This window comes from Rosa rugosa, chromosome 3 (assembly GCF_958449725.1).
Source record: "Rosa rugosa chromosome 3, drRosRugo1.1, whole genome shotgun sequence".
NCBI classification, from domain to species: Eukaryota; Viridiplantae; Streptophyta; class Magnoliopsida; order Rosales; family Rosaceae; genus Rosa; species Rosa rugosa.
Genome location: NC_084822.1, coordinates 55,829,648 through 55,849,255, shown reverse-complemented (window position 1 = coordinate 55,849,255; position 19,608 = coordinate 55,829,648). Strand labels below are relative to the sequence as shown.

Below are 19,608 nucleotides of genomic sequence, written 5' to 3'. Positions count from 1 at the left end.
GTAGTCCCACGCAGATGAAGATCCAAAGCCACCAGCAGAAGAAAAAACCAGATCCCCTCTGCCCTTATCCGTCAACCAACGATCCGACCAAGCTCCCATCACCACCGTATCTGCAGCGAGACCTTGCCCCAAAACCCTGAGATCGTCGAGACTGCTCCCCGGATCCCACTCCTCCCAGTAATCACCGCATCCCTCCGATGGTGTACCAACAACAACTTGGCCCACCAACACAGCCCCATCAGCGCCCAACCTCCGCTCAACAGACGCACTGCCTCGGAAGACAAGGAAGACGAAGATGAAGAGGCAAAAGCCTGAGATTTTCTCCATGAATGGAGTAGGTATAGGACACGACCACCAAGAATGGCAGCCGCACCACAAACCCTAGCAGAGCGTTTTGCTAGGTCACGAAAGCTGACTTATTGAGTCATAATTATGTTTATCTTTACTGATCTTCAAATTGACTAGTTTCCGACTAACTTTTATAGTGAAAAAACACAAATATTGAGATAATATCTAAAATTGAGTTTGATATTGAAAGACTAGGTACAATGTTAACTAGTGTCTGTGAAACACAAAATAATGCTCATATTAGATTTTGGCTTGGTCGCGGACAATTTACATGACTACAATAATAATATATCTTTGTTTATTGAGAAAATTAGCTTTAAACCCAATTTTACAATGATTTATTAAGTTAAACCCAATCACTTTTTCTTTTCAATCTACATCCAATCCACATCATGAAACATTCCATACTGAGTAGATTGTTCAATTAATACAATCTTCATCCACTTTTGTGATCCCATGCATTGTACCCTTTAGTAGTTTGTAGAAAGTCATATGGAAAGAGTTAATCATATGGCTTAATTCGTGCATGCTTTGATTTTTCAAATTTTTTTTTCAAAACTTTTATATACAGCACCGTGATTTCAAACTATAGAGATACTAGTTCATGTTCCTTAAGACCAGAAGAAAGAAGTAAGAAAAAATTTCAAATTATTGTTGAGAACTTGTGTATCACCTATGCATTCGTGATCATATTCTCTTTCTAATTTTTGGCTTTCAAAAGTGTGGTATCTACTAACAAGGTATGTTATTCATTAGATTTAGTTTTTTCAAATCTTTTCTTTTTTCATCATTCTGCCCTAAATCTTGTGGTAAAGTATCTTGTTCTAAGTTTGAACTTTTCCTTTTGTATATTGTCATATTAATTTGATGGTTGTTCATTCCCAATTGTTACCTAATAGATAGGTGTATGCATATAGGAATAAGTTAGAGATTCAACCTAAGAAATATGGTCAAATTGCAATGATATATAGAATACCTAAGAAAGAGGTTGACGTGAAAAATGAATCATAGGTTGATATGAAATTTCCTATAAGTGAGGTTAGTTAAACATACGTGTCTAATCTTTAGGTTGTAATTAGGAAAAAAAAAATTCTATTAGCTAGGTTAAAAACTTAAGCCTCTACCTTTAAGTCAAGTTGCAAGTAAATGCATGGATGAAAAACATAAATCTAGAGTTGTATTGCAAAACACAATAGATAAATAAGAACAACTAATACTAATTAGTTGAGTTTCAGAGCACAAAATCTACCTTTAAAATAGGAAATTTAAATTGCCAAAAAGTAAATTCTAAATTCATTTAAATCTATAAAACATTTGAATTAAAAAATGTGCAAAGAAAAACTCCATAATTCTAGCCATAATGATGAGTAGAAGGAAAATTGCTGGAATAATGGGACTAATAAAAAAAATCTACAATTAAGGTATTTAAAAAGAACGTTAATCTTACTTTTTTTGAGAAAAGAACGTTAATCTTACTAGTTGACTTCTATTTATCAGATTTAAATAGTGGCAATATGTGTAATTTTCAGGAAAAAAAAAAAGACAATATTTTATCCTAGTTGGCATAATTGGGTGTAGATTGAAAAAAAATAATTGGTGGATTTTTTCCACTAAATTTTATACGAAATTGGTCTATAATGAATTTCCCCTTATTTATTTCGTGGACGAGCAGCAGTAGTTTGGAGAGAAAGGCCATGGCGGCTTTGGCTTTGGGTGGTAGCGAGTAAAGCTCAATTAGCTGTTGTCATGGTTCTTCAAGTATAGAATTTTTCATCATCATCATCAATCAGAGTCGGTTGTTTCTTAGAAAGTCTGTAGATAAAGAACTGAACGATGCGCGTTCGGCTCTCCAGTCTCTAGCTCTGCTTCTCACTTTCGGGCCTGCCTGGGTCTCTGCTGCCACCAAAGTCCAAGGCCCAACACAAACTTCACAAAAATATTGAAAATCAAAATTACTAAGTTGGACTTCCTACTATTTATTATACGACAGACAACCAATCTTTATCGAGTCAAATTCGAAATTCAAAACGTAAAACTTATTTTACAATTGTTAAGTTCTAGAGAATTAATTTCAACTATGTGCATGAAGTTCAAAATCTTTCAATATAAGACCCGAGGTTTGTCAATTGCTTTGCTTTGGTCACAAGCACTATCTCGCTTTAAGCGTCAGGTAAAAGGGTTATGTATTACTCGATTTGAGATTTAATTAATCCACGCAGATGTTGTGAACAACTTTTGGTAGGATATCTCCTTCAGGACGTAACTAACAATCTGCGTTTTCATTATCATTTTTTTAAGTTGATTTCAAATGATAAATACTTTTTTAACATGAGATGAATCTCATCATATTGTTACGTATGTTCAGGACTTTTACATAACTATATATTAAAGTGACGGAGATCAAAGCATTGAAAAGATTTCCAAGAAATTGAGTTTGACATTGAAAGGTTCTAAAGACTCGGTGTACTAAATTAAAATTCACACTACAGTTAGAGTGTACTTTGTACAACCAGTTGAATAAATTTTTACTTCCTCTCTCTCTCTCTCTCTCTCTCACACATCGACTATGTCATCTTGGAGATATATATTTCCTGTATAGTCCACCACTCCACGTATGCCAAGAGATTTTCTTTATATTTTAACAGTTAACATACCCCCATCGCATAAAACAAGGACTCATCATCTACATGCTATTTCTGAGAGGTAATGCAGGAAGTTTTCTGATGCAGCTAGGGCCCCCATTTGCGTCTGGAATTTTCAGTTGAAGAGTGAAGACCTCAAACAATAGTGGAACTATGTCTTTGCAATGTTTGCATTATCAATGTATATCGCAAGTTGCGGGGAAGGCCTCTGATATTAGCCAGGGCCTAATACAAAACCATTGTTTAGTGCCCAACTTGATCAATTGCAAGTTTTCAACTGAAGAAAAACTGGTTCTGTTGAGTATTGACTTCTCATAAAATAATGCACCCAACCAAAACATGAATATTTCTAAGCAGAAGAAAACTAAACCCGGCGTTGACTATTAGCCCGGTGACAGTTACATAACCTTCACCGCAAGTGTCCCCGAAACAATGCCAATAATAGCATTTTCAAACTATGATGTTGTAGGAGAATAAAATTGTGTTTATTATTGATAATAGGAGCCCTTTAAATAGGGAGTTACAAGGTACCAAAAAGGTAATAGAATCCGATTACAATTGAATACCTAGAACACATTCCTATTACAACTCTAAACCCTAGTTTGTAGAGGCACACATTATGTCGATATCCTTCAACACTCCCCCTTGTGCCGCTCAAACTTAGTGATGACGCTTTGATTGTTGCCTCGTTAAAAACCTTGCCAGGTAACAAAAACCCTGTGGGACAAAAATAACCCTGGTCGAAGGACAAAAAGAGCACAACACGTCATTCACTCTTCGAGATCGAACATGTAGACATCATACCTCCCCCTGATGTCCATATCTCCCCCTGATTGCTACAATCATGGGAGTTCGGATAACTTCCTTAATCCGATGCTCTTCACATGTTTCTCGAAGGTGGATTTTGGTAACGACTTAGTAAATAAGTCCGCTACATTATCCTCAGATCGGATTTGGTTCACTTCAATATTTAGAAGTGCCTGTTGTCATTTTGATGGAGGGGAGGAGGAGCACGGAAGGTGGCATTTTGCCTTGTGGGGTCCGATCCCACACTTCCGTTATCTCTTTTCTCTGTAGGGATAGAACAAACCCATATCAATCGTACCTCTCAAGTATCGAAGGATTGTCTTTATGTCAATCTAATGACGTTGCGTTGGCGCGGGGCTATATCTAGCCAACAAGTTCATAATAATTGAGGTGTCCGGTCTTGTATTGTGCTAAGTACAATAATGCGCCTATTGTACATAAGTAAGCACTTCTGCTATTAACACGTCTTCGTCATCATCCCTGGGACGAAACGGATCCCTTTTAGGGCCAAGACTACGGACGACCATGGGAGTGCATCTTTGACTTTATCAAAATGCCTAAGCATCTATTGACACGGTATACAAAACCGTGTTCTCCCAAGGTCCTTCCTCTCAAACTCGGATTTCAGGTGTTCAGCGGTTTTCCTTAACTCACAAGGGTTCCAATTATGTTTATCAACATAAACCGCGACAATTGCAAATCCGGAACTTGTCATGGAAACGCGTGGGCATAGTTCATCATATCCCTTCCCAATCAAGTAGTCACTTTAGTGAGCGTTTCAACCTCGTTGCAAACGCGCTCCGTGGTCTAGAGCCACTTGACTTGGGTAAATGAAGTTCACAAGAACCTTCATTATATTCCGTATCTAGATCCCCATAAAGATATGTAGTGACCACATTTGTAAGCTGCATGTTCAGTTATTTGGAAACTATCAAACTGACAAGGTAGTGGAGTGCAATGACATCCATTACGAGAGAATATGTCTTCTCGTAGTCGATTCCAGGGCGTTTTGTGAGAAGCCTTGCGCCATAAGGCGAGATTATCATCTCTTTTTCTCATCACGCTATCTAACGAAGACCTGTTAATGTCAATAGGTTTTATGTTAGGAGGTGTTGGCATCTCAGGCCCGAAATCCTTCCTCTTCGTTAGTGAATCCAATTCAACCTGGATCGCATCTTTCCATTTAGGCCAATTTTCTCTACGTTAGCATTCTTCAACGGAGTAAGGTTCGATGTCATTGGTCTCAATAATTCCACGTCCCCATGTACACTAGTGTAGTTCGTAGAGATCTCTATATTCTCAGGAATTGGTTCTAACATTGAGGCGTCCCCCAATGATGTCTCTTGGACATAACCACAATCCAAAATATTCTCATGAGACGGATTTTGAGTATCAATGATCAATGGATCAAGTTGTGCCAAACTCGCTCTCTTCTTAGGGCGAGAATCCATCGAACCTATGGGTCTCCTACTCTCTCTAGCGGAACCCATGGCCTATGACGCCATTATGCCACCTTTGTGGCGTCACCATACCACCATCCATGGTGGTGTTGCCGTACCCATCTTCTGGGTGGCACCATGTCCTCTTGTGGGGACATCAATCCTTGCAGGCATGTTTGCAGCAGGTATATGTGATCTCGTCACTTTTAGGCGATCAAGATGAGACATAGTGGGGACAGACCACGACAATTCCTGTCGTTCCTGTTGAACATTGACGTTCTAATCTCCCCCTAACGACGGGAAGACTGTCTCATCAAAGTGACAATTCGCAAATCCAGCGAAATAGAGATCGCCTGTCAAGGGTTTTATATAGCGGACTTATAGTTGGAGACTCATGTCCAACAAATATATATATGCATTCGTTGCAATGACTCATGTTGATGCGCTGTGGCGGCGCAATTGGCACATGAACTGCACACTCAAATATGCATAAATACGAGATATTAAACTCGAACCCAGTCACTAGCTGTAACGCAAATAAAAGTTGAGTGGCTGCTATGAGTCGTAGACGAATTAGCATAGCTGCATGCGTTATTGCATAACCCAAGCGGAAATATTGGTGCGCATTACCAATGTCCGGGCTACCATTGTAGTCATTTAATGGTGGCTTTTCCGCGAGACCAATTGGGTGTGTACATGGGAATATGATACTTGATATCAATACCCAATGAAATGCAATAGTCATCGAAAACTGTCGATGTAAACTCTCTAGCATTATCAAGTCAAATTGACTGAATGGGATGATCTGGGTAGTGAGCCCGTAGCCATATGTTATGTGCTAGGAGTGTAGTATAAGCAGCATTACGAGTGGATAATGGCACAACACATGACCAGCGTGTTTGCGTATCAACCAACACCATAAAACATCTATACGGTCCGCAAGTTGGTTGATCAAATCCATAGAATTCCCTTAGATTCTTTGTAAGAATGGAATTATTTCCTCAATCTCCTTTGCATAGGATGGTCTCAATCCTAAATAACAGGCTTTACAGAACGAAACATGGGCTTTATAATCAACCAATAAAGGTTTTGGTGAAGCCATAGTGTCACAATAGACTTGAGAAGTAGATAGAGGAGTTTATGGCGTCAATGCCATGTATTTGCCGCAGGGGGTAGGCGGCACTGGCCATGTATGGCCTATCTTTGCACAATCATGGCGCCATGAGGCGCATGTGCAGCTCCTCGAACCAATTCTTGGTTCTTACTTTTCTTCGTTCTGAAAATGGATGTTCGTGTAAAGTCTTTAATACACGGATCATCATGTCAAAGCCTATATGTGTCAAAATCCCATAAGTCGTCTCTCATGACATAGTTGGATTCAATAACTCAAATAGTGGTTGCATACAACCCACTAGAGCGACACATAAGTTTCTCTAATACTCGTTTATGTCCGTAGTCATTAGAGGTGATGCAAAGGAACTCTGTCCATTCTCATAATGTGTTTCCACATGAAAATCATTGGCTCTTATATAATAAAGTTCGAATTAAGGTATGTCCAAGACATTAAGTAAAAGAATTGACACTTTATTAATAGCCAATGATTACATCAAAGTTTCCAAAGTCTAATCCAAAATAAAATCAAAGTAAGACACATTGTAGTCACTCTATCCGTTTGGTAACTCCAATCAAATATGACCAGGAAAGTAGAGAGAGATGTTGGTGGAGCGAGGCTCTCTTAAGTACCAAGAATCTCAATGACTTTCCTAGACATCACATTTTATTGGGTCTGCCATATAAGAAAGAGTTAATACAATTGTCATTTATTGACTAAGGCAAATTGCCATTACAAAAGTTCTTGGAAAAATAAAAAGGACTAATCTAATCAAAGTCTGTTGCATCCATGTGCACTTCATCTTCAGCTTTGAAGTCCTCTATGGTGAGATTGACATCTCCACCATCTTCTTCTTCTTCTGCAAGGTACACTTCTTGCTCTCTCAGGTCCCTGTATGCCCTGTATCTTTCAGCTAGTGCCTCACTTGCCTTGCATTGCTTGAACCAATGCTCAATTGATCCACATCGATGACACTCATCATTGTGGTTGCCTCCCTTTAATTGAGGTGCACGTTGTGCACGTTGCGGGCGTTCCCTAGGAGGGTTGGTGCCACCACCACGACCCATGGCGCCACCATTACGGCTAGGGATACCACGACCTCCTCTCCCACGTGTGGCATTACCACCACGTGTATCCACACCAAACTTGCGGTTTCCTTCCTGGTTAGGGCGGTTATATGGACCCATACGTCCCTCATATCCCTTATTCATAGGGTTCCGCTCCTTGCGCCCTCCTTTGGGTGCATTATAATTCGCCTCATGAACGCTCTTAGTTCCAATGGGCATTGAATTATAATTCCTCACGAGTATGTTATCATGTTTCTCAGCTACAGATATAATATTGATAAGCTGATGAAACCTCGTGATCCGTCCAGCATTGACTTCAGTACGGTATTGCTTTGATACCACAATGGCTGAAACGGGGAAGGTGGAGAGAGTCTTCTCAATTAGCTCTTGCTCTGTGACAGGTTGCCCACAGAATCTCAACATGGATTGTAAGCGAAGAGCCTCTGAATTATATTCAGCAACAGACTTGAAGTCAGCAAAGCGCAGATTGTTCCATTGAACCTTCAAGTCAGGGAGGAGGGAATCTTGGACATTGCCAAAGCGCTCTTCTAGCGCTACCCATAGCTCTCTTGCATCCTTGATCGACATATACTCCAATCTGAGTGCCTTGTCCATATGGCGTCGCATCAAGATAACTGCTTGAGCATGCTTTGTAGATGTTCGGTTGAACATAAGATCCGGGTTAGGTGCCTGGATTATGGGTAAAATTTCCTTTGAAGTGAGATGGTTCTCAACATCGGTTACCCAACTGTGGTAATCCGAGCCTGTTGAGTCAAGCATGGAAAAGTCGAGTCTAGGTTCATTCGACATCCTGAAAATAAGAAGAGAAGATATATTAGTTTCGGAGCTAAACTTCCACGAAAACTAAAATAATAAGATTTCCGAGCTATGCTACCAAGAAATCATTTTCCAAGAATCTCTTTTGGATTAGACCAACAATGATGTTTAATATGGTCACAATTTGATGCTTACGGACGCTCTTAGTCCAAGCATTGTGAACGCTCTTAGTTCACACGAACACTCTTAGTTCGTTTAATTATGAACACTCTTAGTTCATACGAACACTCTTAGTTCGTTAAGCGTGAATCCCCACAATTCCGCTTTGTTAAGTACTCAAAATCATTTGGCAACATATATTCCAATATTATGCAGAAAATAAAAGGAATTTAAATACAAGAAAGCAACAACCTTAATTACAAAAACTTACGTGATTTTGCTTGAGGACACGCGCGTGTTGGAGCAGGCGTGTTTTTTTTTTTTTTTTTTTTTGGGCTTTCCTCCCCTTTTTTTTTTCTTTCTGGCCGGCCGGGTCCCCTCCTTTCCTTTTCCCCTTTTTTTTCTTTTCGGGTCGGGTCCCTTCTTTTTCTGTTTTTTTTTCGGTCTTCCTCCCTCCCCCTTTTTTTTTTTCGCGACTTTTCTTCCTCTGGTTCTTCTCCCTGCAGTTCGCCGGTGTGCAGATCGGAGGAGGGCTGGGCTGTTGCAGATCACGGCCTGGGCTGCTGGGCAGGGCGGAGGGCTGCTGGGCTATGCGGAGGAGGGCTTGCTGCTGCAGTTTTGCCGGTGGTATGGGTGCAGGGAAGCAGGCGGTGTGCTGATCGGAGGAGGGCTGGGGCAGCAGTGGTGCGCGGGTTGCAGGATGCAGGGAGGCTGGGCTGCTGGTGTAGTTCGACGTGGGCACGGGGGCGCTGCTGTTAGTCGGCCTCTCCTTTTTTTTTTTTTGCTTTTTTTTTTTTTTTTTTTTTTTGTTTTGGGTTGGCGGCAGTGAAGAAGTTCTAGGGTTTTTTCTTCTGAAGCTAGGGTTAGAACTCGTGCTGATAACGTGTTGTAGGAGAATAAAATTGTGTTTATTATTGATAATAGGAGCCCTTTAAATAGGGAGTTACAAGGTACCAAAAAGGTAATAGAATCCGATTACAATTGAATACCTAGAACACATTCCTATTACAACTCTAAACCCTAGTTTGTAGAGGCACACATTATGTCGATATCCTTCAACATATGAAACTTTCTTTGGTTCCTTTCTCAAGTCACTCAAGGTCAATAATTAAAACCCAGGATTCGATTCTCATATGATTCTCAGAAGAATATCAAGCTAAGAAAATAAGCAAAAGAATGTCTTGGGGTCTCTTGGTTTTGCTGTTGCTGGTGAATTCAGCCCTGGCCAATGGAAGAGGGGACAGATGTCAAAAAACCCAACAACACAGAGTTGCAAGAATAGGAGCTGTAGTTGATTTCACTTCTCGTGTGGGCAAAGAACAGAGAATAGCCATGGATTTGGCTATCCAAGACCTTCTTCACTCGAGCTGCCTTACAGTAAACTTAGACCTCAGAGATTCACAAGGCAATTCAGCTAAATCAACTGCTGCTGGTAATCTATAGTCACTTTATTTCCAAGCTTTTAGTATCGAAAACCAAAGAAACATTACTAGCTAGTTTGTTTACATTTGGCTATCTATGGTTGTTTTCTTTTGCAGTAATCAATCTACTTAATGTCAAACAAGTTGAAGCCATCATCGGAACACTGACAAAGCAAGAAGCTGCTCTGGTCTCCGAGATTGACAATCGCAGCCAGAATTTCACCATCATATCGCTTCCTTCCACTGCCATAAATCCACCATCAGCCTCACTTCAACTGCCAAATTTTCTCCAAGCAGCAAATGACATTGTTATCCATATGCAATGCTTGGCAGCCTTAGTTGGTCATTTCCAATGGAGAAAGGTGACTGCAATTTATGAACAAAACATTGACTTTTCCTCCAATTCTGGAATGATAACCCTCCTCTCTGATTCACTTAAATTAGTCAACTCAGAGATTGAACACCACCAAGCTTTCCCAACCCGCTCTTCTCTCTTCTATCCGGATGCCTTTTTTGATGAAGAGCTGAAGAAGTTGAGGAGCAAGAGCAACAGGGTTTTCATAGTTACCCAGTTCTCTTTAAATACAGCAGTTTTTCTCTTTGAAAAGGCAAAGGAAAGGGGGATGATGGGCAAAGGCTATGTGTGGATTGTCACAGATGAAATTGCAAGCCTTCTTGACTCTGTTGACTCTTCTATCAAGTACAACATGCAAGGTGTGATTGGTATCAAAACCAACTTCATCGAAACAACCCACAATTTCACCAAGTTCAAAACCAGGTTCCGCAGACTGTATGGACTGCAATACCCTGAAGAAGAAGAAAACTCTAGTCCAAGCATCTTTGCTCTTCGAACTTATGACGCAATGCACGCCATTGCTCTAGCCATGAAAAATGCTACTTCAAAACATTTGTCTCAAGAAATTGTGTCCACCGAATTCCAAGGTCTAAGTGGCATGATGGAGTTCAAAAATGGCATGCTATCACAACAACCAACCTTTCAAATCATTAATGTGTTTGGCAGAAGCTACAGTGAGATTGCATTCTGGTCACCAAGCTTTGGTTTCTCAGAGGACATGAACAAACACCTTGATATGAAGGAGAGGACTAACCACAATTATGTTCAAGTTTTGGGTCCAATCAACTGGCCAGGTGGCTTACAAGCAGCTCCAAAGGGGTGGACTCTTGTTGATGGAGAGAGACCGTTGAAGATAGGGATTCCGGCGAGGGGTGCCTTCAATCAATTTGTGAAAGTCACATATGACCAGGACAAGAAGCAGACACACATCTCAGGGTTTTCAATTGATATCTTTGAAGCAGCTGTCAAAAACCTGCCTTATCAGTTCTCTTATGTGTATGTTCCCTTCAATGGCTCATATGATGAATTGGTGGAACAGGTCTACTACAAGGTATACATTATTTTTTCTTCTAGACTAATCCCAGGTCCAAAAGACACAGGTTTGGAGTCCCGTTGTTGTCTAACATGGTATCAAAACTTAACAAATGCAACATTGAAGTTTCTTTGACACAATGACAGGTGTCAAACATGTATGCCTGTGTGTAAGGCTCTACAGAGACTGATCTATGACCATTTTATTAATGTAAAACAGGGCTTGGATGCAGCTGTTGGTGATATAGAAGTCATAGCTGACCGGTATCATTATGTTGAGTTCTCACAACCATATATAAGCTCTGGACTTCAGATGGTAGTCACTGTAAAGCCAGATAAGCTGAAGGAAAAATGGATGTTCATGAATGCCTTCAGCAAAAGCATGTGGTTGCTCATGATCACTACACACCTTTCTGTATGCTTTGTTGTCTGGTTTATTGAATGCGAACATGGGCAAAACTTTGAATTAGAGGGCATTGGGGCCATCCTGTGGTTCTCTGTCACCGTCTTATTCTTCGTGCAAAGTAAGTCTTTGTAAGTATCTGAAGTTTTTAGAGTCAAGTGATTGTCTTAACGTACAACTACACTATGCAGGAGAACGAGTTCAGAGTAATTGGGCAAGGCTGGTGCTAGCTCCATGGTTAGTAGTGATTCTAGTAGTAACAGCCACTTTCACAGCGAGCCTCACTTCCATGATGACCATCTCTCGAGTCCAGCCATCTGTGCTCAATGTTGAAACACTTAAGGAAGAAAATGGAACTGTTGGATGTAATGGAAACTCTTTTATAGTAAGGTACCTGATCGATGTTCTAGAGTTCAGACCAGAAAACATCAAGAGAATTTCCTCCATAAGTGACTACCCAAAGGCCTTCCAGAATGGAGATATTCAAGCAGCTTTCTTCGTCGCCCCCCATGCTAAAGTCTTTCTCGCATGTTACTGCAAGGGCTATACGAAAGCAGGTCCTATATACAAGCCTAGCGGCTTTGCATTTGTGCGTAACTCTCCCTCCTTATCTTTTCCTTTGAGACATTTTATCGAATACATTGCTTGTGATCGAGTTTTTAGAAAATGAACTAGTAACTGATCATTGGGGCATTTTTCAATTGTTTGCTTCAGGTTTTTCCGAAGGGATCTCCCCTGGCCATTGACCTGTCAAAGGCAATCCTAGATGTAAACGAGAGGAAGCAAGTGGAGCTATTAGAAAAACAAATGCTCTCCTCCTTTAACTGCTCCCCTTCACTCAACTTGAACGATGGTCCAATAGGTTATGAGCCCTTTTCCGGCCTATTTCTAATTTCAGGTTTGGTTTGTGCATTTGCTCTATTGGTTACGAGTGGGCGTATCGCCGGTAGACATCTGCAGAATATGAGCTGCATACGAGCAATACTAATGAAAACAGGAATTCTAAGATGGGCTTTTATGTACTTGATTCAGAGCTGCAGAAAATCTCAAAAGCATTGCTCCACAACCTCCATCCTGGAAACTTGCTCTACAAGGAACATGAGCAGTGGTGGTGATATAGTGATTATCACGCACCAGTAAGATTAGTTTACAGAGTTTTATTGTAAGCTCTCAAGATTTAATTCTTATCTGACAAATTGTAAAAACGGAGATGTAACTTTTTACATGTTATAGATTGAATGAAATGTATAGTTGACGAAATTCCACTTGAGGTTCAGTGGAAATTTGTGAGCACTGTTAGTGAAGTCCCTTGTACTAAGTCCTTATTGATTATATGTACGTTCTACATTTTATAGAAACAAAAGAGGTTTTGTGTCACAAAGTATAATAAGATGAAACAGAAGAAGCTATTACATAAATTAGGAATGTTGGCACATCAAACGTTGCTTGGTCATCTTCACAAGGGCATTTCCTAGTTGAGATAGGAATAGACGAAACTAAATGGAAATGTTGGAAATGTACAGAACTGCTATTACATTAGCATCATATTCACTGGGACATTTTCCAGTTAAGCTAGGATTACTAAATATAAATGGACAACACTTTACTAAATATAAATGGACAACACTTGACTTATCGAGATTGCTAGTTTTCTCCAAGAGTGTGACTATTAATGTGCACGTTGAAGATTACGGGTTCAAATCTTCCTGATTTTAGAGATGAGTGGGGTGGGAATTAAAATAAAATATACATAAACACCTACACTTCAATAACAGATTTGTAGGTTTCTTTTAATCCAAACTTTTTTTCATTTAAATTTTTTTTTTTTTTTTATCTTTACCGATCTTCAAATTGATTAGTTTCTGATTAACTTTTATAGTGAAAAGGCACAAATATCAAGATAATATCTAAAATTGAGTTTGATATTGAAAGACTAGGTACTAAATTGAAATTAAATAGTGTTAGTGATACCATCCCATTGGTCCGATAACTTATTGGTTTGACCGGGTTACTTCCTCTGTTATGGGTAGAGAATTGATCCGCTTCATTACAACATGTTAAATTCCACTAGAAAACCTGTTAGAACCAAATTTATGGGTATGGATCATGAGAGCGCTTATACTTTTAAGGCACATTGTAGCAATACTTTCCTTTAGACATTATTTACCCCACTATCAAGTGTGCAAAGGGGATGATCAAATATACCTCTAGGGTGCAATGAAGCCCGGCACAATGTTGTTGTTGGTCTTTGTTTTGCACTCACGAAAACCAACCTAAATCTCAAAAGAAGGTTTACAAGATGACTCAATGTTACTAGGAACTAATTGTGCACTATTAATTTCTAGTAGTTTTATGTGTAAGAAAACATGACAATAGTGAATCTTGGAGGCTTAGATCTTCTTAGGATTCTCTTGGATTGTGTCATTCTATAGAGAATGATTCATTTATATAGAAGTATATGTACCGTTTCAAATGGTAAGGTGCCTTTTCATTTGTATCATTTGAATTTTGGTCATATTACTTCAATCAGACATATCCAAAAGGTGTAAACATAAATAACATCTTTTCATTTCTTTAATAAAAATTTATATTTTGAAAATTTCTCCAACAGTCCTCCACCATTTTCAAAATATAAAGATATATATAATGAAAATATAATTTTAAATTTTTTTTGAAAATTCTTGAGCATAATCTTGGAAAGCTTAGTGCATAAACTAAGGTGTCTTGTGGACTTGAATTTTAGCTTGGTGAGAACACATTAAAGTTAAGTCAGAATGGCGAAGTGGCCTTAGCTTTGAACTTGTGATTCTATGTCACTTAACCGACACATTTCGCACACTATCTTTCTACTCCATTTAAAGTGTTTTTACAGGCCGACATGTGAATTGGCCTTGTGTCTATGAGTGCTCTAGAGACTAGTCCAAGTAGCATAAAAGGTGGCACCACCTTTACACTCATATAGGTAAGCATGTAGTACCCCTGTAATTATAGTACTTTCCATATTGCTTATTAAGAGTATTATAAACTCAACATCCACCATACAGTATAGGTACCAAGCACTACTTTATCTTTGGATGGATATAATATATGATATGATATATATGCAGAAATTTATATTCATTCATTTATTTTAGTGCTTGAAATCACTACATATGATGTACTTAGCTCATTGAACTCAAGGCTTGATGTTTCAAGTGTTGAGTTGAGTTTCCATCATTAATTCATTAGTGATCAAAATTTTGGACTTTCCCATCCCATTTGATGTATCACCCGTCAAATCATTATAAATTTAAAGATTTACAAGTACTTTTGTTAATTGGTTACTCAAGTCTCAATCATGATCTTAGAATTAACGGCTCACACCGTCACTTATAATTTATATTACATAGCTATGTCTCAATGAACCGGTAATCATCACTGTCATTATTTACTTGGCAAATGCCCCTCGATGGTGAAGACTATCAATGAATTTCTTATCCATAAATTTAGGATCCGTCTAACATTTTAATTCAGATTTCTATTGACATTTCAACTAGTATTATGCCTAACATTTTGATTCGGATTTATGTTGACATTTGAACTAGTATTATGCCTAACATTTTAATTCAGATTTCTATTGACATTTCAACTGGTATTGTGTCAAACTCATATTTATATTAGAAGATATAGTCATTCTTAATACTTGAGTATTCACAATCCATAATCAAGCTATAGACACTATGAAGCTTAATGCTTGTTATTACATTTCGATGAATATCATTGCAATGAAACTTAATTCACAAAAGGCTTTTAATAAGCTTGCATTTCCGATATTCATAGAATCAACTAGTTACTATCCAAATGGGATCCAACTAGCATATACATAAGCAATTTCCTAGAATCTTCTTGAGCACCCTATAGCCTTTAAACATTTAACAATGAACGAAAAAATCTTACATCATGTTTAGATCAACAAATGCTTGTATGCTTTCTTTTCTCCACTCTTGAAATATATAGTCTCCACCAGTTTTCAAACTTGAGCATAAATTCTCTGGAATATAAATTTTCTATTGGCTAAAATAATGTCTTAAAATTGTTAGAACAAAATTTGTGGGTATGGATCATGAGTGAGTTTATACTTCTAAGGCACGTTCTAGCAACGCTTTTCTTAAGACATTGTTTGCCCCACTATCAAGTGTGCAAAGGGGAGATCAAATATGCCTCTAGGATACAATGAAGCCCAGCAAAATGCTGTTGTTGGTCTTCGTTTTGCACTCACGAAAACCAACCTAAACACTCAAAAGAAGGTTTGCAAGATGGCTCAAGGTTACTAGGAACTAATTGTACACTATAAATTTCTAGTAGTTTTATGTGTAAGAACACATGAAAATGGTGAATATTGGAGGCTTAGATCTTCTTATGATTCTCTTGGATTGTGTCATTCTGTAGAGAATGATTCATTTATATAGAAGTATATGTTCCACTTCAAATGGTAAGGTACCTTTTCATTTGTATCATTTGAAATTTGGTCATATTACGTCAACCAGACAAATCCAAAAGGTGCAAACATAAATAATATTTTTTCATTTCTTTACTAAAAATTTTATTTTGAAAGTTTCTCCAACAAATTAAGCCAGCATCTGGCACTACTATAATAAAATAAACCCTCAGTGCTCACACTTCACTCTTCAGAAAAGAGAACGAAGAAAAAAAGAAAAAAGAAGACGAGCTTCTTGGTATATTTTGCATTGTGCGTTCATTCTTTTGTGTTTTCTATTGTATAATGGCCGGTTTGATTCATCTCCAAGTTTCGTTAATCAATTTTGTTTAAGAGATAAGTTGAGTCTCCCTAGTTTTCATTTTAGATGATTTCTTTTGTTTTGGAAGGCAGGATGTTGTCTGTCATTCCTCATCCGTAATACTTTACATCTGGGAGGTGTAGGATATGTCCTCTCCTCTTACTTGTATTTCCCTTTATTTTTAATAAATCTTTTTCCTCGCATTTGCGAGGTTTGATTCAAAAAAAAAAATAGTTTTATCTCTCTCAGCTTTTTGATTTTTTTTTCTTCTTATTGCAGGTGTCGAACTGATTCGAAGCAATGAAGGTTGGTATATGGGTTTTATTGTGTAATTTTTTTAAGCTTCTTGTAATTACTACGAGGATTCATAGTTTCTAAGTTTTAATTTTGACAGAAATTGTAGATTTTGTTTGTGTATAGTGTGCTAAGGAAAAAGGCTCAGACCATTTTTTATTTTTCTTTGTTTGAATCTTTTGAGGTTCTCATTTTGGGCATTTTTTGAAACAGGTTAATAATATGCATGATGTTTCAAACGTTCAATCTACAAACCTTTGGATGTCTTGATTGCCATGTGGAAGAGTTTGAGAGCAGACAAAAACTTGATGAGCTTGTGAGGCTCTTCCACACCCTTCCAAGTGTTGCGCCATGTTGTTACATTTGTGGGAAGGTGTTTGAAAAAAATGCACAGGTTGGAGAATCATGGCAGGACCAAATGATACGCTTAAAATGAGTGTCCAAAATTAGCCCTGCAGAAGATTGTAGTATAAGCATAAGTCGTTCTAACTGGGGATTGAGGGTACGCCTGTAAATCAACGTCAAATATAACTATCATTAACAATGATTTTCACGAAAACAAATAAAAGAATAACTGTATATACGAAAATAGATAGGGGATTAAAGTTGTATAATCTAACCTAATGATCATTCAAACCAAGAATAAAGGTAGAGATAGGTGAATGGAAGAAGTAGAGATGCAATTGACTACCACTAAACATGTTGAACAGATTATTAACCATAGAATTGAAATCAAATTATGTCATAGTCAATTAAGAACAGAGATGAACGCATACAAAGTCCTTATTGCTTCCCTTAATTACCTAGCAAAATGAATGCATCATTACTAAGTCTATTGAATATGCAAGCTAGGTATAGAACGCTATCCTAACAAAATCATACTCAATGCATTAAGAAATAATGGAATTTTGATTGATTTTGGAAAAGAACACAAGTGTGGAACGCCTACCTTGCATGCAATCCTAATTGTTGATTTACTTTAGTAAAAAAGTTTTCCACTTATGAATCAAGATCACAGAACGCTGCTTTCTTAAATCTAGAAACAATTATATGTTTATAATTCTAAGTATGCATCCAAAGAACACAAACACATAAAAGATCATTTGAAGCACAAAATCAACAATCATTCAAGAATATAAGATGAAATCGAAAACATATAATGAAAAGCCTAAAACGTCATACATGTCTAGGGTACGAAAATCAATATTTAACATTTAAACTATAATCTCACAAAATTTCAAAACCAAAATACAAAACAAAAACATGTTCTGAATTACAAGAGAAGAAAACTGTAAGCATGGAGAAGGTGGTCATGGTTACACTTTTGAAGTCTTCAAGAACGCAAGAGAAGCTTCAAGAGGTTATCCACGAGATGATGACTATGGCAATGGAGGAGGATGATGCACAACTTCTTGACTTGAAGGATGGAGGCTGAAACCTTGAGAGTAAAGGGAGAGGGTTGCGTTTTCTGATTCAGGGTTTGAGAGATGATTTTTAACGTCAAACATATAGGAGAACGTCTAGCCTTGATGCCTTGTTGATGTAGATGTCCAAGCTAGCCTCAAGGGCACACTCAGGATTCCACTTCTATCATTTTTGTAATTTCCCCAAGCTTGATTCCTAGTTGACTCAGGATTCCTATTTTAACTGGGATTCCTTTTCCTAGTAGGATTGAAAATATTTCATTTCTTCATTCAAAAGAACAGATCCACTAAAGTCACTACTCCGGCTGATGATTCAGTTGGATGAGTGAGTTTGGTTTTCTGATTATTATGGTAGCTCTAACTCTAGCTTACCATAATTTGTTCTCAATATCCTTCACTTTACGAGCTTCAATTTTTTTCTTAAATTCACAGCTACCAGGAGCTCTTACTAACTCATCGCCAAAATAAACAACCACCCAACACAAATTAACCACATCCGGCCCCTAATACTGAACTATTGTAAGATGTAAAGGATTGCAGAAACCAATCAGATCACATTTCCTTCAAGATATTCAGACTTTTGTATTGCCTTTGGATTTAATGTTTCATTAATTAAGTGATTTTTATTCAATGCAGGGATGAATATGAGCAATCATTATAGCATCCGTTCAACCAGTTCAGATTGGAAAAAGTGCTCTTCATTTACCATTTCTGGTTAATGATGAACGAAAAAAGAATTGGGGACTGAATTGCAAAATTGCCAGAGAAAGTGAAAGCAGCATTCCAAAGGATATTTGATACAACAGAGATACAAGACTGCTACGTACGAGTTTGTTGGGAAGGGTTTTGAGAAGTCAGAGGGACCTAATTGTCTTCAACCTTCAAGCAGAAGGTATAACTATATAATCTCTGTGTATTTAGTTATTGACCTCCATCTCAATTCTGTAATTTGTGTGATGGTGGTAACTCTCAATTCCTCATTTAGGTCAAAAACCTCCCTAATGCATGAATTTTCAAGAGTATAGTTATGCATCGAGTCACTATGTTCACCATAGAAATTCACTATATATTTATACTTCTTTACTTGTTTTGTAGATCCTAAAAAAGAAAAATGAGGGGGGGGGGGGGGGGGGGGGGGGGGAACTTCTGCAAGGCTGACATGGATAATTAAGAGTACAGATCGAACATTAACTAAATGGATTAATTTCTACTTTATGGTCTTCTTGTTAAAGACTAGGATTAAGAGACTTATTTTGTTTGCAATTAGAAAAACAAGCGCAGTTTACTGATCATGAAAAGAAAAAAGAGTTTGTTCATTCATCTTCAACCATATATGTGTTTATCAATATCAGGAAGATTCATCTGTGAAGTCCACGGAAAACCTCGAGCGATTTTTTTTTTTTTTTTCTCATTGGAAGGGAAATCAAATTTCAATACCAAATTACCCTAGTTTTTTTTTTTCAACAATCCATGCATACCGGACTAATTAATACAGGAGCTTCTTATCATGCTAATACATATGACATATGATCGGAGTCAAAACTTTTTCAT

At 38.0% G+C, this 19,608-nt stretch overlaps 2 protein-coding genes across 3 annotated transcripts; one reads left to right on the top strand and one right to left on the bottom strand.

The window, feature by feature from the left end:
* Nucleotides 1-7,046: 7,046 nt before the first annotated feature.
* On the bottom strand, nt 7,047-8,716 carry LOC133735731 (uncharacterized). The gene is made up of 2 exons (XM_062163161.1): nt 8,622-8,716; nt 7,047-8,225 (listed from the first exon to the last, which is right to left on the bottom strand). The coding sequence occupies exon 2, from the start codon at nt 8,222-8,224 to the stop codon at nt 7,115-7,117; it is 1,110 nt and encodes a 369-aa protein (XP_062019145.1). The 5' UTR covers nt 8,225; nt 8,622-8,716; the 3' UTR covers nt 7,047-7,114.
* Nucleotides 8,717-8,806: 90 nt separating this feature from the next.
* Nucleotides 8,807-12,918, top strand: LOC133739756 (glutamate receptor 2.7-like). 2 transcript variants are annotated; one of them, XM_062167554.1, is made up of 5 exons: nt 8,807-9,782; nt 9,916-11,177; nt 11,379-11,682; nt 11,753-12,150; nt 12,276-12,918. In XM_062167554.1, the coding sequence occupies exons 1-5, from the start codon at nt 9,527-9,529 to the stop codon at nt 12,699-12,701; spliced, it is 2,646 nt and encodes an 881-aa protein (XP_062023538.1). In that variant the 5' UTR covers nt 8,807-9,526; the 3' UTR covers nt 12,702-12,918. The 2 variants fall into 2 exon arrangements, with proteins under 2 accessions (XP_062023538.1, XP_062023537.1); XM_062167553.1 differs by having other exon boundaries at nt 9,889-11,177.
* Nucleotides 12,919-19,608: the final 6,690 nt, after the last annotated feature.